This window comes from Solenopsis invicta, chromosome 2 (genome assembly GCF_016802725.1).
Source record: "Solenopsis invicta isolate M01_SB chromosome 2, UNIL_Sinv_3.0, whole genome shotgun sequence".
Taxonomy (NCBI): domain Eukaryota; kingdom Metazoa; phylum Arthropoda; class Insecta; order Hymenoptera; family Formicidae; genus Solenopsis; species Solenopsis invicta.
In genome coordinates this window covers 14,951,099-14,968,741 of record NC_052665.1, presented here as the reverse complement: position 1 = coordinate 14,968,741, position 17,643 = coordinate 14,951,099, and the positions used below count along the sequence as shown (strand labels likewise).

Here is a 17,643-nt window from a genome sequence, read left to right as displayed (position 1 = left end):
TCCCTGGAATTTCTTCTGCAACCGATTGTAATCAGTCATGTTCACATTACATTAGGTAATCACATTACATTAGGCATCCTGCGCACAATAGAGGAATTATTAGATATTAGGAATAGAAATTAAAATTTAAAATTTGTTTTCTCAATGAATATAAAACGTAACGTACAATGGATACAAATAAAACGCAAGACATAAATTTGTTATATAAAATATAACTTAACTTGTTATTTATTTATAGTCTTTATTGAGAAAATTGATTCTAAAATTTCAATTTCTATTCCTAATATCTAATATACATTTAATGTGCGAAAGATCTAATTCTTAAAGAGAAATAGTTTTAGCGTTCGCACTTAGAAAAAACAAAATTAGAAAAAATTATATTGGACGTTTAAACTGGTTGCTAGAATATCAATACTTTTTGCAGCAGTATTATCATGCTTGAACGTTCTACATAATTATTTTGATAGACCAACATAAAATTATTTTTTCATCTGTATCTAGCTAAATTTTTAAATACTACAGTAAATTTGTTCTTTCCGTATAAAATATGTCGAAACATTTTATATTGATAGAGAATAAAGCTAGTTATTTTCGTACTTTATCTTCTGTATTAACGCCTTTTTAGAAGAAAAAATTGCAGAGTTCTGATCATGTGTAGAGCAGAGAGAAAATATGAGAAAAAATTCGCTATATCTTTAATCAGACATTTTATTTTGGAAATTAAACCTATTGCGTTCAGTTGCAAATTGTCAGTAGCAAAAATAATTTATGCAGATTATGTAGCTTCCTACACAGCACATTTTATCCAAAGGACGTCCCAAGGTCGTCCTTTGAACGTCCAATGGACGTTCCTAAAAGGTTTATGCCATGTGGGTTTCCCATTAACAATTTACGGCGTTGTCGTTGCTATTGTAACAACGATAACAGATTCCTAATAATCTATTGTAATACATTTTAATTAATAATTCAGTACGCTTCAGCCTGGATTATTTATACTATCAAGATCTCTAGCGTCATTCAATATTATAAATACTGTCAATTAATAATATATTTGCATACTCTTTTACAGATCTGTATTTTTAAATTCTTTACTGTTTTTTATACATAAAAATATGTAGGCTGACACTACCGTTCGCTTAAGCGTTGAAATGATGAAAAGATAGTTATTTCTATTTTAAAATTGTTTTAACTGATCTGAATAAAAACTTTTCTTTTTTCTTTTTATGTTTTGAATTCCTATTCTTATAATCACTGTGTAATCATTGTAACGTAATCCTGGCTTCATTGATATTCGATATTGACGCACAGGATTACATTAGAAGTGTATTGTATGCTTCCACGAAGCCGGGATTGATCCCGCGAAACGGAGAGGTCATTGTTTTGTCATATATCTGGAAAATCGTTAGTGCGCCTAATACTACGTGCGCTGCACAGACTTGGGCATACCACTACTACCGTTAAACGACGATATTATTATGCCATAGTACAACACGCGATATCCGTGACTTATCGATCACAGATGCCGCGATGAGAACTGCATACGTGCCGTTTGCAAGTAATTCGCGATTAATTATCCGTGACGGTATCTCGCCGGGATCCCGGATACGTTACGACAATTGGACGTTACAATCGCGAGAAGTTAGACACGTTCGACAATGAGCGTGACGGAAGAGTTCATTACGTAGACATATGTATATACGCGGTAAATAGATAACAGGAGGAAAGTGACGATATTGATTCGATCGTGAGAGAGACAGGGAGATGGAGTAGGAGATCGAGAAGGAGCTAAAATGACACACTACTCGGGGTGATTCGTTGGTGTTCCGCCGGCCCTGTTGAAGCGAACAGCACGTGCACGCCAGTGTGCGTGCACGTCGGGGCTTCTTTCTCCATCTCTCTCTCTCTCTCTCTCTTACTCCTCTTTCCCGCTCTCCTCGACGTGGGTCGCGGTAATACGCGCCCACGCACGCGTGAGAGAGCGCGCGCGTATAACATGCGGTGCCCCATTCCGCTGCTGCCGCCGCCGCCATACCCCTTCACCATCATGAAGTTACTCCGGTCGCTTCAACGACGGCTCAGTCAGCACCGACCCCCGACCCAACCTCTACCCACGCCTCGTTAATGGAAACATCTTTTGTCAATGAACTGACGTCAGCCTGCACGGCGATTGGCTGGCTGCACGGCTCACGTGACCGCCGGCGAATCACATCGCACGGCGACCGCGTCTTTCCCCTGCGCGGAACGTACCGAGAGCCGTTCGCTCCATTCTTCGACGAGCGAACGTTTGCGGGTAAGGTGTGGCCTGCGGCGAGTGGATAGGCGCGAGTGGACAAGAGCAAAATAGTGAAAGCGATAGAAGAAAAGTGCGAAAACAAGAGAAAGAGAAGAGGAGAAGAGAGGAAGTGTGTGTGTGTGTGTGTGTGAGAGAGAAAGAGAGGAAGCGCAAGGAAGAGGAAAGAGAAAGAGAGACTATTGTGCGCGCGTGTGTGACATACTTCGGATCGTTGAGAAGCCCCGCGTCTTCCTGGAGCGGAGAAGACCCGCCGGGTCAGGTCAGAAATTCCGGACCTCCGGGACGGTGCCGAAGTGTGAGATTCGTGAGGATCGAAGGAGGGACAGGAAACGGACGTCGACACGATCGGAAGCGGATACGGAAACGCGGTACGGTGGTCGGAGTGACGGAGCGCGTACGCGGTCCAGCGTGTGTGCGCGCGTGATCGCGAGAACCTACGTACGCTCTGAAGGTGGGGGCGAACGAGCGCGGCGCGACGCGGCACGGTAGTGGGGGTGAGCCAGCGGTGCGCGCGCGAATGAAACGCGCGACGAGGATGGAGCGATCGCTGCCCGCGCGCCGAAAGGACGACGACGACGACGGAGCGAGCAGCTCGCGCGAACGCTGCGGGTCGGTGCGCGCGAGATAGAGTGAGCGCGACGGTCGTTCGGTTGGACATGCATCTTCCGCACGGCGAACGTAAACATTCCACAGCCGTGCTATTAATTGGACGCGTCGTCTTGATTCACGAGGAGATCGATAACCGGGACGACCTGGCAACGACGGCGACGGCGACGGCGACGGCGACAACGACGACGGCGACGGCGACGGCGGCGGCGGCGGCGGCGACGGCGGTGGCGGCGGTGGTGGTGGCAACGGTGACGGCGGTGGGGAAGCAGGAGGCGAAGGCGGAGTAACATACGCAGCGCGGCGTAGTATCGCAGGAAATGATGGTAATGCGTGAGAACCCGTCGGGTCGCGCTGTCGACGGGTGAACGTCGCGCGCGATCGTTCTCCGGGGAACGCGCTCCATCACTCAACTCAAAGTGCCATTTCGTATATACCATATCCAGTAAATATTAGTCGCGCGAGTGGGGAGCTGTGCAACCACGCACCTACTACTCATCCCTACTATACGGACAACACACGCCTCGTTCGTTCATTCGCTTCCATTGTGGAGAACGTGCGACAGGGCTCGTGACGGACGATCGACGGACGTGCGGGCGCGTGGTCGAGAAGTCGACGCATAGTCGGCACCGGAAGTCTGTGTCTCTCTCTCTCTCTCTCTCTTTCTCGTGTGACAACGAGCGATAAAACCGCGTCGGTAGCGACCGTTCTATCCGTTCTGTGTGACAGTTGTATATGCTGTTTATTGTTTATCGAAGATGCCGCCTCCGACAATGACGGCACTTGGGATTCCGCGTGTGGCTCGAGAACATGTTTGTGTGGGAAAGGCTCAGTGACTGAAGGAAACATTTAGGTATCGGAAGCTGTTTCGCGGAGCGAACGTGTAGAAGGCCGCGCGAGAGTGTACAAGTGTGAAAGACTCAAGATGCCTGACAGTGCAATGGAAGAGGATCTTCAGGGTCCGGAATGGCTGTTCAGCGAGTTGAGATCGCAGGACGGTCCCAACAAGCTTCTTATTCTAGACTGTAGGGCACACTCGGACTTCTCGGATGCTCATATAAGAGGATCGGTGCCTCTGACCATACCTAGTATCATGTTGCGAAGATTGGCTGCTGGTAAAGTGGACCTCTTGGCCACGATACGGTGCCTGGATCTGAGAAATAGAGTGGAGATGTTTCTGTGTGGGGACAAGAACAGAAGGGGGACGTTTGTACTAATTGGTGATTCTACGGATACGGGTCATCAGGGTGAAACGTTACAAGTTTTGAGCCGGAGACTTAAAAGTAGCGGAGGAAATATAGCCTTTTTAATCGGTGAGTCCTTTTAATCGATTGCTAGCCCAAACCTGCTATAGTCAGCCTGTTTAGTCACCTGTAGTTCAGATTTTCATTAATTCGATTACTGTCTGTAATTCAATTTTCATTAAGATTGCGCAAAGCTTGACGTTTCAGGCGCGTCGAGCGTCAAATGTTTGCATTTGAAACTTGAAATTAGAATTTATCGTTTCGTTCCCGAATTATGATGAATTAGGTCTGTTCTTTTTAGCTCAAATTCTTGCACGGTTGATCTCTTTTCATTTTCTCTCCAGCATGAAAAAAAAAGGGAGGAAAACTGAACCGTGCAACAAGGTTTAGTCAGAAAGAAAACCGGTCTATTATATAAAAGTAAATTTAAAACTTGCTGATATACAAAATGATATCAATAATCCAATAATTGAATTATTAATATTAGCATTATTATTAAAATTATTGTGACAATGTTAGAAATCGTTTGTATAATTAATATGCTGTCTCATCTGGGATTTCTAAATTTAACATTGAACAATAGTTGCTAATTATAACTCTGCATTTATATGATTTTGTCACATATATGTGCACGGGCATTAGTAATTGTAGTATAGAAAGGCTTTCAGAAGTAGCAGTCAAAGCATAGAGAGAGACTGGCTGTGAATGAAATATTGATTTATGTGGGAGGCATTCCGGTAGAACCAGACACTTAATTCTATAGCCAGCCTTTATCAGGCTTTAGATAAAACTGTTCAGCCATTCAATCGTTTTGTTTGACAAGAGAAATTTACTGATTACAAATGTATTAATACTTTAATACACGTGCTGAATGAGAAATAGAATACTGCTTATTTGTTTCAATTTTGTTTTGTGATCTTGTTAAGAAATATCTTAAGAAAATGCACACATTGAAGAATTATGAAGGCGTTTATGATTATTAATTTTTTTGAATGTGATATGCAAAATTTAATTTGATTTAGTTGATAAATTGTTGAAAATTTCAACAATTTATTGAATTTTTGGAAAAAGACTTTCTTTTATATAACATTTATAATACATATATCTTAAATTTTTTACAAACATACATTAAACAATTCTTAATTAATTCAGAATAGATTGTGATTTGGTCTTACTAATAAAATACAATTATACAAAAACCTATTATTATCATGGCATATTTATTTGTAGGTGGTTTTGAAGCATTTAGAGATAAATATCCAGAGTGGTGCGAAGGTAGTCAAGCCACTAATGAATGTGACCCAGGTCAGGACAATAATGATGGCGAATTAATGGGCCTTAGATCCCTTCGGATATCTACTCCACCAACCAGGTCTTATTCAGACTCTGACAGTGACAGCACATGTGATTCAATTGGTGAGCAGATGTATTCTTAGTGTATATTTAACATTGCATAGTTAGAGAGAACATGCAACAGCAATTTATATTAATGAAGAACAATACAATACATGAATAATATTGTAGAATAATAATAAAGCATAATAGAACATGTAATAATAGAAAATGTAACGTGTAATAACAATAGCGAATTTGTGCTTCTGCACTACAGGTCCCGAGGAAGATAAAGATTTTCCGGTGGAAATTTTACCTCATTTGTACCTCGGTAACGCGGCCAATAGCGAGGATCGCGAGTCCTTAGCGCGGCACAGGATACAGTACATACTCAACGTAACACCGGATTTGCCAAATGTATTTGAAAGCGGCGGCTCAATAAAGTACATGCAGATACCCATAAGCGATCACTGGAGTCAGAACTTGGCTAGTTTCTTCCCACAGGCGATTCAATTTATAGGTAAGTCTCAGCATGCCGACGTACGAAGCATTCTTATCGAAAACTATATAAATTCGAATAAGAAATAAAAGTGTTTTTATTGTAATCGATTTAACAATTTTTTTAATTTGATTTGTTTTGTTTTTAAAATTGATCTTTTTGTAAGCATGTTGGTATCAAGTAAATAGTGTATTTTTTTAAAACTTGTTATATAAAACGTAAAAAGAAAAAGCAAATATTTTTCCACGAATATATAAAGAAATTCTCAAGTATTGAATGGTATCTCCTATTCTTACTCAGTCTTCAATGAATGTTTCGTTATCCACACGTGTGCTTTATTGTAAAATTTAATTAAAAACTGTTACGACATGTATCAGTGACTGATATAATATTTAGAATTCAAGTAAAATATTTTGTCATACATTTAATTTAAGAAAAGATTTTCTTCATATAAAAAATTTTGTTTTATTTCGTATTATTATTTTAACATACGCTCATGGAGAAATGATAGAATGCGTAAATGAGCTTTATTTATTACATCGGAGCTTTTTTTGCGTTGAAATCTTGTTCGGACCGCTTCTCGAACAGGATTTCCTGTTTAAGAAGGTCCCCGCGCAGCTTCTGAAAGGGGCATTCTTATAAATAGGTTCGCCTAAATAGAAACTTTCCCACGTGGCGGGCAAGCCGCGCTAGACAATTAAACAACGGATGTCCGGTTAGGCCGAGAGCTATACTTATGCCTGAATGGCGAGGTTTGGCATTGCTATTGAGCCGGTCTGGCACATTTGACTGTCCCGACACATTGCAATATTGGCGATCCGACTTCCCTTTGTTAGCGCCATTTAAACGAATTTGTCGTGATATGCATTGTCTTCTTTAGCTTTTTTATCACAATTTTCTAATTAATAAGTATTGAATACATCGAAGAATAATAGCTAACGTAATTGCCAATATATCTTTTATTTGTATAATCTTCATTGGATAATAGCTCTCGAACGGCGATATTGTATCTCGATGGAATTACTAAAATATCATATTTTTCAATCTTTATGGTATCAATTAATCTGAGAAATTCGCGTTTTACGCACTTCGGAAAATAAGCTTACATCCTGCATATTTTGTAATTTTGTGTATTGAGGAAATCTGTGAAATGTGTTAATTAATTGTTAAATATTAACGCAATAATTGATCGAGTTAACGATTGTAGGATTAAAATCGCGATCTGTCACGTATTTTTCAGAAGAGGCACGGAACTCGGATAAAGGAGTGCTGGTACATTGTTTGGCCGGAATCTCTCGGTCCGTCACGATCACTGTGGCTTATCTCATGCACAAGTGCAGCCTCAGCCTGAACGACGCTTTCAACCTAGTACGTAGTAGAAAGTCCAATGTCGCACCGAATTTTCACTTTATGGAGCAGTTGTACAGCTTCGAGCAGGAGTTGAGGGACCGAGGGGGAGAAAACAAGAGTAACGATCAGAGGTGCATCGGGGCATGTCGACCCAATGGGCCCTGCAATTGCCCGGCGCCCAGCTTCCTGAGTCCCATTGATCTGGGACTCAGTCCCGACTCGGGAATCGAGTTTGACAGGTGGGCGGCAAGCACACCGGCCGAATGAGACACACTTGGGGATACCCAATACAAATTCTAGGTCTCTCCATAAGGAGAATTATCAGGGATATCCTGATAGAAAGGTTATGATAACGCGCTTTATCACTTTTGATATGTGAGACAAGCATTGAAGTCCGCCCTTCGCGGTATATTTCCAGATGAAATGGAATATACCTTGGATGCGTTTGGCGTGCTCAGATGTAGCTTTTAGAGGCAGTTCGGAGTTAGTTACCGCGCCGTGACACTTTTCTTTCATAATTTCTCGTTATATTCTTTCGAGCCTCTCATTCCTAGCGTAGCCATATATAATTTATTAATAAATTATTTAAATTATGATTAAATTGACTTTTTAAAAAGATTAGTTTCTAAAAACACGTGCGTGCGTATCGCTACAGTCGTTCAATACTCAACGTAATGTAAAAGAAAATGTACGAGTGGAAAATACCTTTGCCAAAATTTAGAAATAATTTAGGAATGAGGGGATTAATGTACTTGAGAAGAAAAAATATGTGTCTCTCCAATTAGAGAAAAAATTTATCTCTTTGTTAGGCGTTATTAGCTTTTCAGCGTACGCGTTCAGTAATAATATGCTTCGATATATTCCTGCAGTGACGATACCTGTCTATCGTGAAATTTTCAATTAGTTGAAAAGTTGGGTACATTACATTACGCCATCGAATCATACTAATATGATACAGTGTTGTGACTAGGGAAAGAGTGAACGATATGACTGTTGATGCCTTTTTCTATGATGAAGAAGGAATAACGTTTATAATGCTCTTTTCTGAATTGTTGTGGCAGCAAAGGACATTGAAAGTATTTTGTAAAACGAGATCCTGTAATTTCTCATCGCGTATCAGTCGCGCTATTGTAATTGTACATTCTGATGTTATGCTTCCAAGTTTTGAGAAACCTATTTAGTCTGTATGGTTGCAAATGGTATGCGAGATATATTGAACTCAAGCACTGTATCCTCGCGAGGTATAAAATAATGCATACCGTCGTACCTCAAGAGAACTCTAGAACATATATATATATTTTAATACTTCTTTCCCCAAATCCTTCAATTAATGAGGCTGTGTTTATTTTACTGCAAGCGATATTTCATGCGCTAAGTAATTTCTAAATGACGAGTTCCCACCAGGCAATTAACAGTAGTCGAAGGTAAACATCACGCTTAGTATGCTAAGTTCCGTGGTACAAAATTAAGGGAGACCCACAGGGGCGAGTTTAAAGTTTCACACTAGCACGAAATCGATCCTTAAAAATACAGATAGTTTACTCGCGATATTCGCGTAAGCTACTAAGAAAGCGCAGATATTTTCTTTCGAAAACTGGCATTTCCAAAGTCTGGAGGCCCAAATAAAGGTCAAAGTACGTTTAACTAATTTTTAAATCCATTGAGCTCCGACTCAACTGTAGTAGTTTGCGTAAAAAATAAAACTCGACATTTTTGTAACGAGTAATTTTCGATGTAGTTTTTCGACACGCTAAAGTAACTTACGTCGGGTAATCGCCTCAATGCATTCTGACCTTCGAGATGCGCGAAAGGTATATGCACGTCGCCTCAGGTACATATGCCAGTAACTTAAGTTTAAGAGAGGACACATCTTAGGAATCAGTGCATTTCTGTAGGGCATTCCGAATCTCTCCTGCTCACGAGAAAAACCAGGTTTGTCACTGGTTTTAACGGAGTTAGAGGAACTTGCGTCCAAGTCACTTGGAAATGGTATATGAAAGCGTTATTTTAAAATTTTATTTTTTTATACTTTTAATTTAAAATGCGAGAAGTTTTAAAGAAATTGTTAAAATGTAAAAAGGAAATTTATTAGAATATAAAAAACAAATTTTTCGTATGCTGTTACTAATGGTAGACATTTCTAAAAACATTTGTGATAAATAGACGCTTGGATTTTTAAAAAATCTTATTTTGTAAAAGCATTTCTTAAGTATATCTTGTTTCATTGCAGCACGGCCAAAGCCTTGATGGCCAAAGCTTTCAATGTGAAAGCGCTGCAATCCTATACACATCTATCCTGTTTTATAACAGATAATTTCTTCACATATTTGTTTAATGTCTAAATGTACAAATTATAATTTTTATTAATTTCGTTTCTTTAACTATTACTTTTTATTTGAGATGTTACTATTAAAGTAATGCTTTCAAATATCAGAAAACAGTTTTATTGTCATATAACGACTTCGTCGTCATTGTTACATACAGAAATCTGAAAGATAATGGTTCCTGCACGTTACATTTTTGCTGGCATCAGAACAACATTAACTCTTCGGATTTTTTACATAGATACTTTTCTACACGAGGACATTGAGCCTGTGCATTCGTATGAAAAAATCACATCTAGCTGTACATTGCTAGTAATAATTCGTGCGCAAAATTGGATTCTAAATTGTATGAATCAGCACTGTTTCTATTATCTTACAGATTTCAGATATATATTGAAAGTTATTTTTGTAAAGAAAGAAAAAAGAAATGCATTCACATTCCCGAGCCAAACTGGCCTGACACTGTAATTACCTTTCATCTACTACTATATGTATCGTTCATTGAGCATAATTGAAGTTAATATGAGTGTATACAAATGAATGTTATTTTTGGTGTAATAATTAACTGCAAGAGTTGCGGTAATTAATAACTCGTGGCTATTGCAGGAGTAAATTGATATATAAGTAAGGAAATATATATATATATATATATATATATATATATATATATATATATAATTTGACGTTAATGTAATAACAATATTCTACTATTACACTGTTGTCTGTTGTATGTTTACTGGGTGTGTGTGCCCGAGAAATTTAATCAAATATTATATGTGTATATTATATAAATTATTATTTTATATTCATCGTTGTATATATATTTTAACTAATTTTCATTAGAAATACAACTTATCTTACTTAATCTGTAAGTAATCAATTGTCATTTAAGCAGGTCATTTACATTCCATGCAGGTAATTTTATTTCTTATTTTTCAAATTTGTTAAAACGAAATATATATGCGTCATATAATGCGTTTTACACGTTGCGATAATATCATATCTGCCATGGTAATAACTTATTTAGTTTCTATAATCCGAATGTGTAACAGTCGTTTTAATTTTTTCATACATTGCAAACACGTTAATTCATTTTCGTACTTCTGATATGAAATCGATAATAAAATCTGGAGAGAAACTATTTCTTCGAATTTTGTGTTATCGATATATATATTATAAAATATGTATTGTGTATCTCTTGACAACATGTTCGTTTACTAAGGGATATTTATGTATGCTTTACGACGAAATGAAATTAAAAAGTACGTAAAAGCACTAACACATATCATTTTATCTTAATCCCGAAACAGTCGTATGTATGTCGAATAATTTTATCTTGGTCAGCTGTATAATGAATAATTAAAAATAAATAAATTGTTAAGATATTAATTTAAAACTTTAATGCATGAGTTTGTTTAATTAATAAATTGCTATAGATATATAACAAGTATATTTAAAAGCATTGCTTATTGTTTTTGCAAAAAATACCGATTTATTTTTAAAACATAGTAAATACATTGACAAAAAAAAAAAGAAAAATAATATATTTGCTTGATCTTATAAATAGAATATTGTGAAATATACAACTATTATTCTGTATTATCCAATTTGAAATTTAGAGTATTTAAACCTGCGTATTTAGACTTTAACTTCGTTATAACTGGAAAACAACTAAATACCAAATTATATTAAGTCTCTCCTTTTCGTGATCATAACTGCAACTGGGGAAATCTGCGTAATTCATTAATTCTAAAAACAAATAAGCTTAAATTTACTTTCTAACAAAATTTAGCAAATTAAATCTTTTCTTTTCTCTGGCCTGAATTTTAATTTCTTTATAGTAATTGAATACAGCTCCTCGTGTGTGTGCATGTGTGTTTTATATATATATATATATAAATTTATATTTTTTTGGGGATGTTCTGTAATATGATGGGACATAGTACACCTAAATAATGAATGTTAATTGCATAAAAAAGTGTATTTATTTTTTACGATTGAGCAACCGAGCTGCAAAACATGGATACACGTGCAAACTTATTTTATCTTGGGTTTTTAATCGCGTTTACATTAGTTTATATTAGTGCATCACAAACTTTTTCTTATTTTATATTTGTCATAATTAATACCATTGCCATAATTATTGTTTCAATCTCTTCATTTAATTAACTTATTTTTATAAATCTTATGAGCAACGTATCCCACAGCTCATAAACGTATTAGATAATCAAATCGATAATCTGTTTGGAACAGTTTACTACTTTGCTTGATGTACTACGGTCGATTGTACTTTCTGATAAAGTTCTAAGAATATTCAAAGCAGTTTCGGATTGTCGCACAGCGTTAATTAATTCATTACGATCATTGGGATCTGATGTAGCGGCCAATAATGTTCCTAGTCCAACTAGAGCTCTAAACATTGCTTCGGGTTCATTCAAACGCGGTAATACGGTAAATAAAACATTTAGGGCTCTCGTTCTACCAGGTGTGTCATTATGTTTACTTAACGCTACGATTAAATTCAATATATATGTTGATATTGCAACCTGTAATGTAATCACAATCCATAAACTCATTTCTTAATAAATCTTATATCATTTTCGATTTTTCATGCAGAAAAATAATAAAAAATATAAAATTGTAAATTATACTTATATAATAATTATTTTATCAATTATTCATGCGATTTAAGCTGTCGTAAATCCTTCTTTTGTTTTTAATTATTATCTTAATAATTAAGGTGTGACATACCTGATTATTTTTATTTCCAAGAGACTGTAGATCCAATAAAGACTTGAGTATCTCATCTCTGTAATCTAGACAGAGTTTCTCTCCCTTTTCGTGGTGGAACATATTGGCTAACAGACGGAAGGTGAGCATTTGATTCGACGAAGTTGCGTCGGATTTGATATGCCTTCGTATGACTGGTAGCAATTCTTCCGTACACAGTTGATCGTTTATTTCCTTGTGAAGCACAGCGAGTCTCGCTATATCGAGAGCTGGGAATACCGTGTCGTTTGGCCAATCTAAAAAACTCTTAAGTGCACTGATAGCACTGGTTCTAAATTCTTCAGACACTTGATTACTCATAAGATTTTGTATCGCCTCGAGCTTTTCTTCTGGTATTTTATACATACTTTCTTGTTTAGCATTCAACTCGTGCAATTTTTCTGCAATCAATTTTATAAATGTTTTACTGACAAAGAAATAATACAAAATTGTTGCATGATTATTGTATCCAATCTTAAACAAATTTTAATTACCAAAAATAGCAGATAAATTTGCTTGTTCTAACTTTAAATACCTCGAATGAGGTATATAGGAGGGAGATGCTAATGTGTTGGAAGAACTAAATGTCGAATTGAACGATTGTACATTAACTTCGGGCGCGCTAGACGATGTTCCTGATCCAGGAACATATCGACTTCCTCCTGTAAAAGGATCTACATATTGTGATCCGGTATTCACAATTGGGGCTGGTTCAGAATTCTTTACTATAAAATTTGCAACCTAAAACGTTCAAATTTTATCTCATTTTCCTCTCAAATTTGTGAATTGAAAATTATTTTTTAATACATAGCGATAAATAAGATGCAAAAGATTATATATTTATCATTAGATATTATATATAAAATTTTAGATACTTTAAAAAATATACACCTGATCTAAAAATAATTGACTAAGATTATTGTCATGAAGGAACTTCTGTGCAACATGCCAAGGATCTTGACCCTTGTTATATGGAAGTTTTAAAGGTGGCACACCATCTTGTATATCAACTGAAAAGACATAATCATATTCTATGCCATTATAAAGTTGCTTTCCAGAGGTGGCAGCAGTACCACCGGACGCGCCCATCACATCACCAATTTTTATCCATCGTTGTTCACTTTGCGACCAACTGTATGCTCTAACTGCATCTCCTTCGTTTACAATCTTCGTTTGGCCATCTCTTTGACCAGGCTGCAAGAGAACTTTTGAATCTGGCAAACTGTACGCGATAAAAATTAATTATAATTGATTAGAAATCAAAATAAAAAAGTACATGGGAATAAAAGATTTTATACAAAAATAAAGTGTACTTACTCCTTTATACTGATGTCTCCAATCACCTGCTGTGCATTCAATGTTGTATTTGCCACTTCTTTCTCAAACGCTTCTAACATTTCCCTATTTGCGTAACGTTCGGGATCGGACGAGAATATCCTAACGGCTCCGTCAGAACTTCCGGCGACTATGTCGCCGTTTGAGAACAAATCAATGCACCATATCGATTGTGTCGGCAGAACAATAGTTTGTTTTAGTTCCGCATTGTACCATACTCTAATAGTCCTGTCTTCTCCAGATGAATAAACGTATGTACCATTTGGAATAGCTATTACACTATAAATATAATTTTCATGTCCGCAATAAGTGCCTAAACAGGTTCCAAGTTTGGCATTCCAGTGCCTTATAGTGGCATCATTCGCACAACTTAGGAACTCGTCCTCCTTAATATCAACAATGTCGCGCACACAGTCGGTATGCCCTGTTAATTTATGCTGCACCAAACCATCTCTCGACCATACTATTATCAGTTTGTCAGCCGATCCACTTATTATACTGCCACTCGCTAGATCCGCTATGCACCATACTGCGGCAGTGTGACCCGCAAGATTTAGCTGCGGTTTACTCAAGTCCTTCATGTCCCATAATTTGGCAGTGAGATCCCAGGAACTCGAAAGAAATGTTCCCTCCTTCTTACCAGTCCTTAATTTACACACATTGTTCTGGTGTGCTGTTAGGGTGTGAGCGGGCACTGTTTCACCCGCCACATAGACACAAATGGTGTTGTCATTGCTGCCAGTGATGATGTAACCTTTGGGATCTCTCTCCGATGGATTTATAACGCATACCGAATTGACGAAGTCAGAGTGGCCAGTTAACGTTGCGCTCTGCTCATACTCGTTACCTTCCCTAAAGCAAAAATTTCAGATGTCAGTAAAGCGTCGGCAAGCATGCAATTAAAAATGACCGTTAATATCGATACTCATTGTAAGTTGAAAACCCTGCCTATATATACATGTATGTTTAACCTCGCGTAAACAGAAGACTGTGTTTTTCTCTCTTTTAAAGATTCAGAAAAAGCTCGAAAGATGTACGAAAGAACGGGCCGAGGGGCTCGGACAATCGCGAGTCCCCGAACGGGGAAGAATCCGCGCGCACTACCAACCCGGTCGGTTTCCACACGCGTGCCGTCTTGTCCCGGGAGACCGACACGACGGTACCGTCGAGAAAGGTGGCCACCGCTCTTACGTCCGCGCTGTGACCGAGCAGCACGCTGCTCAACTTGTACGGTGGCTTGTCCATGCCGACGTGCACAGTCCTTCTCGATTTCTCCAATCTCTATTTCGATCTCGGAACAACACGCTCCAGCTCCACTCCGCTTATAGCGTGCTGGTGCTGCGTGCTCCGCCTTGCTCCGTCGCCTCCGTCCTCGCTGCGCCACGATCGGCCGGCCGCGGATCCTCGATGACAGAAGCAATTCGAGGTTGCGCATGCGCACCGATGCGCACATCCCTCCGCACCGGGTGTGATGAAATCGCGTCTTCCGGAGGCGCTAGATAAGCCTCCGCTCTCGAGAGAATCACTCTCTTATATGTATATTTCCCGCATTGTCTCTATCTTGCGATATTTGCCACCGGTGATTTTTCAGCGGCTTCGCCCGATGCCGAGTGCAAATTGTGCATTACGCGCGTCTTCGTGCGTTTCTCTGTGCCTTCGCACCGAAAGATTATAGAAAAGCACTGAGAGTCAGAAAAGGTAAAGTATTGACAACTGAAATATTTGTTTAGTGACAGGTGGAAGCGCGTCGTTCCGCGTCCTCTAACCAGAGATTTTAATAAATGCGTGCCGAAAGCGCCGCAGTTTAATGACAGACGGAAAGCGAGAGGTGTGATGACAAGTTGTTTTTTTGAAAACAGTTCTTAGGGTGCGCTCACATGGAATGTGGAATGGCGGAACTGCGGAACGTTTGTGATTGGTAGCGGCTTTATTTCGCCGATTCCGCCGCGTTTTCCTTTTCCGTTTTTAACGAAATAACTTTTGCGCATGTATTCGTCTTTCACACACAAAAAAAACAAAAAACTTAATTAATTAATAAATAAGTTATTAATTTTACTAATTCATTAAATAATTGTCATTACAATATCGATTTCATGCTATCTCCCGATGTTAAAAACCGCAGTGTTATGTGTAGTCGAGTTTCAGAAATGGAATTACGAATTATTTGTTCTTTGGTAATAACAGGTCCGACTAATTTTAATAATTCATCAAATAATTGAGGTGGCAATCTAAATTAATCAATATATTTTTCTACAGCTTGAGCCTGCCTTTTCTTCGCAAGATTCGCACTTGCTCCTTGCAATAATTTTCTTTCTGCGTTGGAAACTCGGGATACGAAGCAGCGGAGAAGATGTAAAACACGATTAAACGCAACACGACTTCGCACCATGCATCGTATCTCACACGTTAGCACAAACATCCGACAATTTACTTCACTTCCGATACTCCACGAAACTCTTGAAACACTCGCTCGCGTCAGAAACTCGTACGGGACAACGAGGATGCGAGTTGAAATGCGCAGCGACGTGCCGCAACCTTCAGCCGTGCTTTCTAATCGACCGACTGCTGGCACTGCGTAGCAGCGACGGTAGCGCCGCAGCGGCGCGCAGGCGCGTCACGCGCCAGTCACGTGACTCACGCCGCTACGCAGCACGCAGTGCCAGCAGTCGGTCGGTTAGGGAGCACGGCGGAAGGTCGCGGTGCGTCGCAGCGCATTTTAACTCGTATCCTCGTCATCCCATACGAGTGTTTGAGGCGAGCAAGTATTTCGAGAGTGTCGTGGACTGCCGAAAGTGAAGTGTCGCGGCCTTCGCGTACCGACATCCGTCGTGTCGAATATATGGTGCGAAGTCGTGTCGCGTTCAATCGTGTTTCGCAGCTTCTTCGTTGCCTCTTATTCCGAGTTTCCGACACGCGTGAGCATACCAGGAGGGTTTCGAGAGTTCCGAAAACGAAGGCTCACGCGTTCGTACCGAGTATGAATCAAGACGAATCGTCGTGAGGAGAATCTTGAATCCTTCGTGTCGCTCAGACGACAATGATCGGTCGGGATGATACGAAGTCGCGTCGCGCGTTCAATCGCGTCTTCTCCGTTGCCCCGTATCCCGTATCTCGAGTTTTCGACGGGCGCGAGTACCGGAGGTGCCGAAAACGAACCAAGTGTCGCGCGTTTGTGCCAAGTATGAATCGAGAGGAGGAGGATCTTGGATCTTCGAAAGCGGCGGCTGAGACTACGAGACGGAGCTGGACGGAGCGATCAGCGAACGGTGAGTCAATTTATTTGTACGAGTATTTACTGTTTATTCGCTCCCACATTTCAGTATTTGTGTCTCGTCCTGATTGCGCTTGCATAAATTGCGACTCAATAAATCGCGCATAAGCCGTTAGGATAGGAAAAATTTTAAGTTTGTGTACGCGCGTTCGGGACTCATCTCTTCGCCAGGTGTGCCAACTAGACGCGATTGATGTGCTTTCCGAGGTATTGACCAACTGTATGTATATACATTGACATCGTAGTGTATTCACGTTGTAGAGATGGCGTATGGCGTTTTGAAAAATCTCGTAAATGAGCGTCCATGCCCATATTTGGAATTCGTGCATCTCTCTTTAATTGGGCTCGTGCCACTCATTGTGAAGATACGAAACTAGCAATACAGGAGCATTACATATATGGTTTACCGCGCGTCTTTTGCAACGAGGTCACGCTATGAAACAAAAATATATTCAGCTGACAAGTTGATTTGATGTCGACAACAGTTTAAAAACTGTTTTTACATCTTGTCAGAGATGTGTGAATGAAGGTATTTTTTTCACTTCAATTTGAATTAAATTGAATTGAATTTTATTTATTTTTGAACTTATTCGAAAATTTCAAATTTAAGAGATTTGCCT

General features: G+C 39.2%; 2 protein-coding genes across 4 annotated transcripts; one reads left to right on the top strand and one right to left on the bottom strand.

Moving 5' to 3' along the window:
- Nucleotides 1-2,250: 2,250 nt before the first annotated feature.
- LOC105197411 (dual specificity protein phosphatase Mpk3) lies at nt 2,251-10,927 on the top strand. Its single transcript, XM_011163745.3, has 4 exons — nt 2,251-4,212; nt 5,374-5,559; nt 5,753-5,995; nt 7,215-10,927. Exons 1-4 carry the CDS (start codon nt 3,825-3,827, stop codon nt 7,589-7,591), a joined length of 1,194 nt encoding a protein of 397 aa, XP_011162047.1. The 5' UTR covers nt 2,251-3,824; the 3' UTR covers nt 7,592-10,927.
- A 683-nt stretch (nt 10,928-11,610) lies between these two features.
- On the bottom strand, nt 11,611-16,223 carry LOC105197410 (phospholipase A-2-activating protein). 3 transcript variants are annotated; one of them, XM_039457408.1, is made up of 6 exons: nt 16,020-16,223; nt 13,735-14,604; nt 13,309-13,639; nt 12,912-13,158; nt 12,400-12,818; nt 11,611-12,194 (listed from the first exon to the last, which is right to left on the bottom strand). In XM_039457408.1, exons 1-6 carry the CDS (start codon nt 16,169-16,171, stop codon nt 11,868-11,870), a joined length of 2,346 nt encoding a protein of 781 aa, XP_039313342.1. In that variant the 5' UTR covers nt 16,172-16,223; the 3' UTR covers nt 11,611-11,867. The 3 variants fall into 3 exon arrangements, with proteins under 3 accessions (XP_039313342.1, XP_011162046.1, XP_025987005.1); XM_011163744.3 differs by lacking the exon at nt 16,020-16,223 and adding an exon at nt 14,861-15,174; XM_026131220.2 differs by lacking the exon at nt 16,020-16,223 and adding an exon at nt 14,711-14,868.
- Between the last annotated feature and the right edge of the window lie 1,420 nt (nt 16,224-17,643).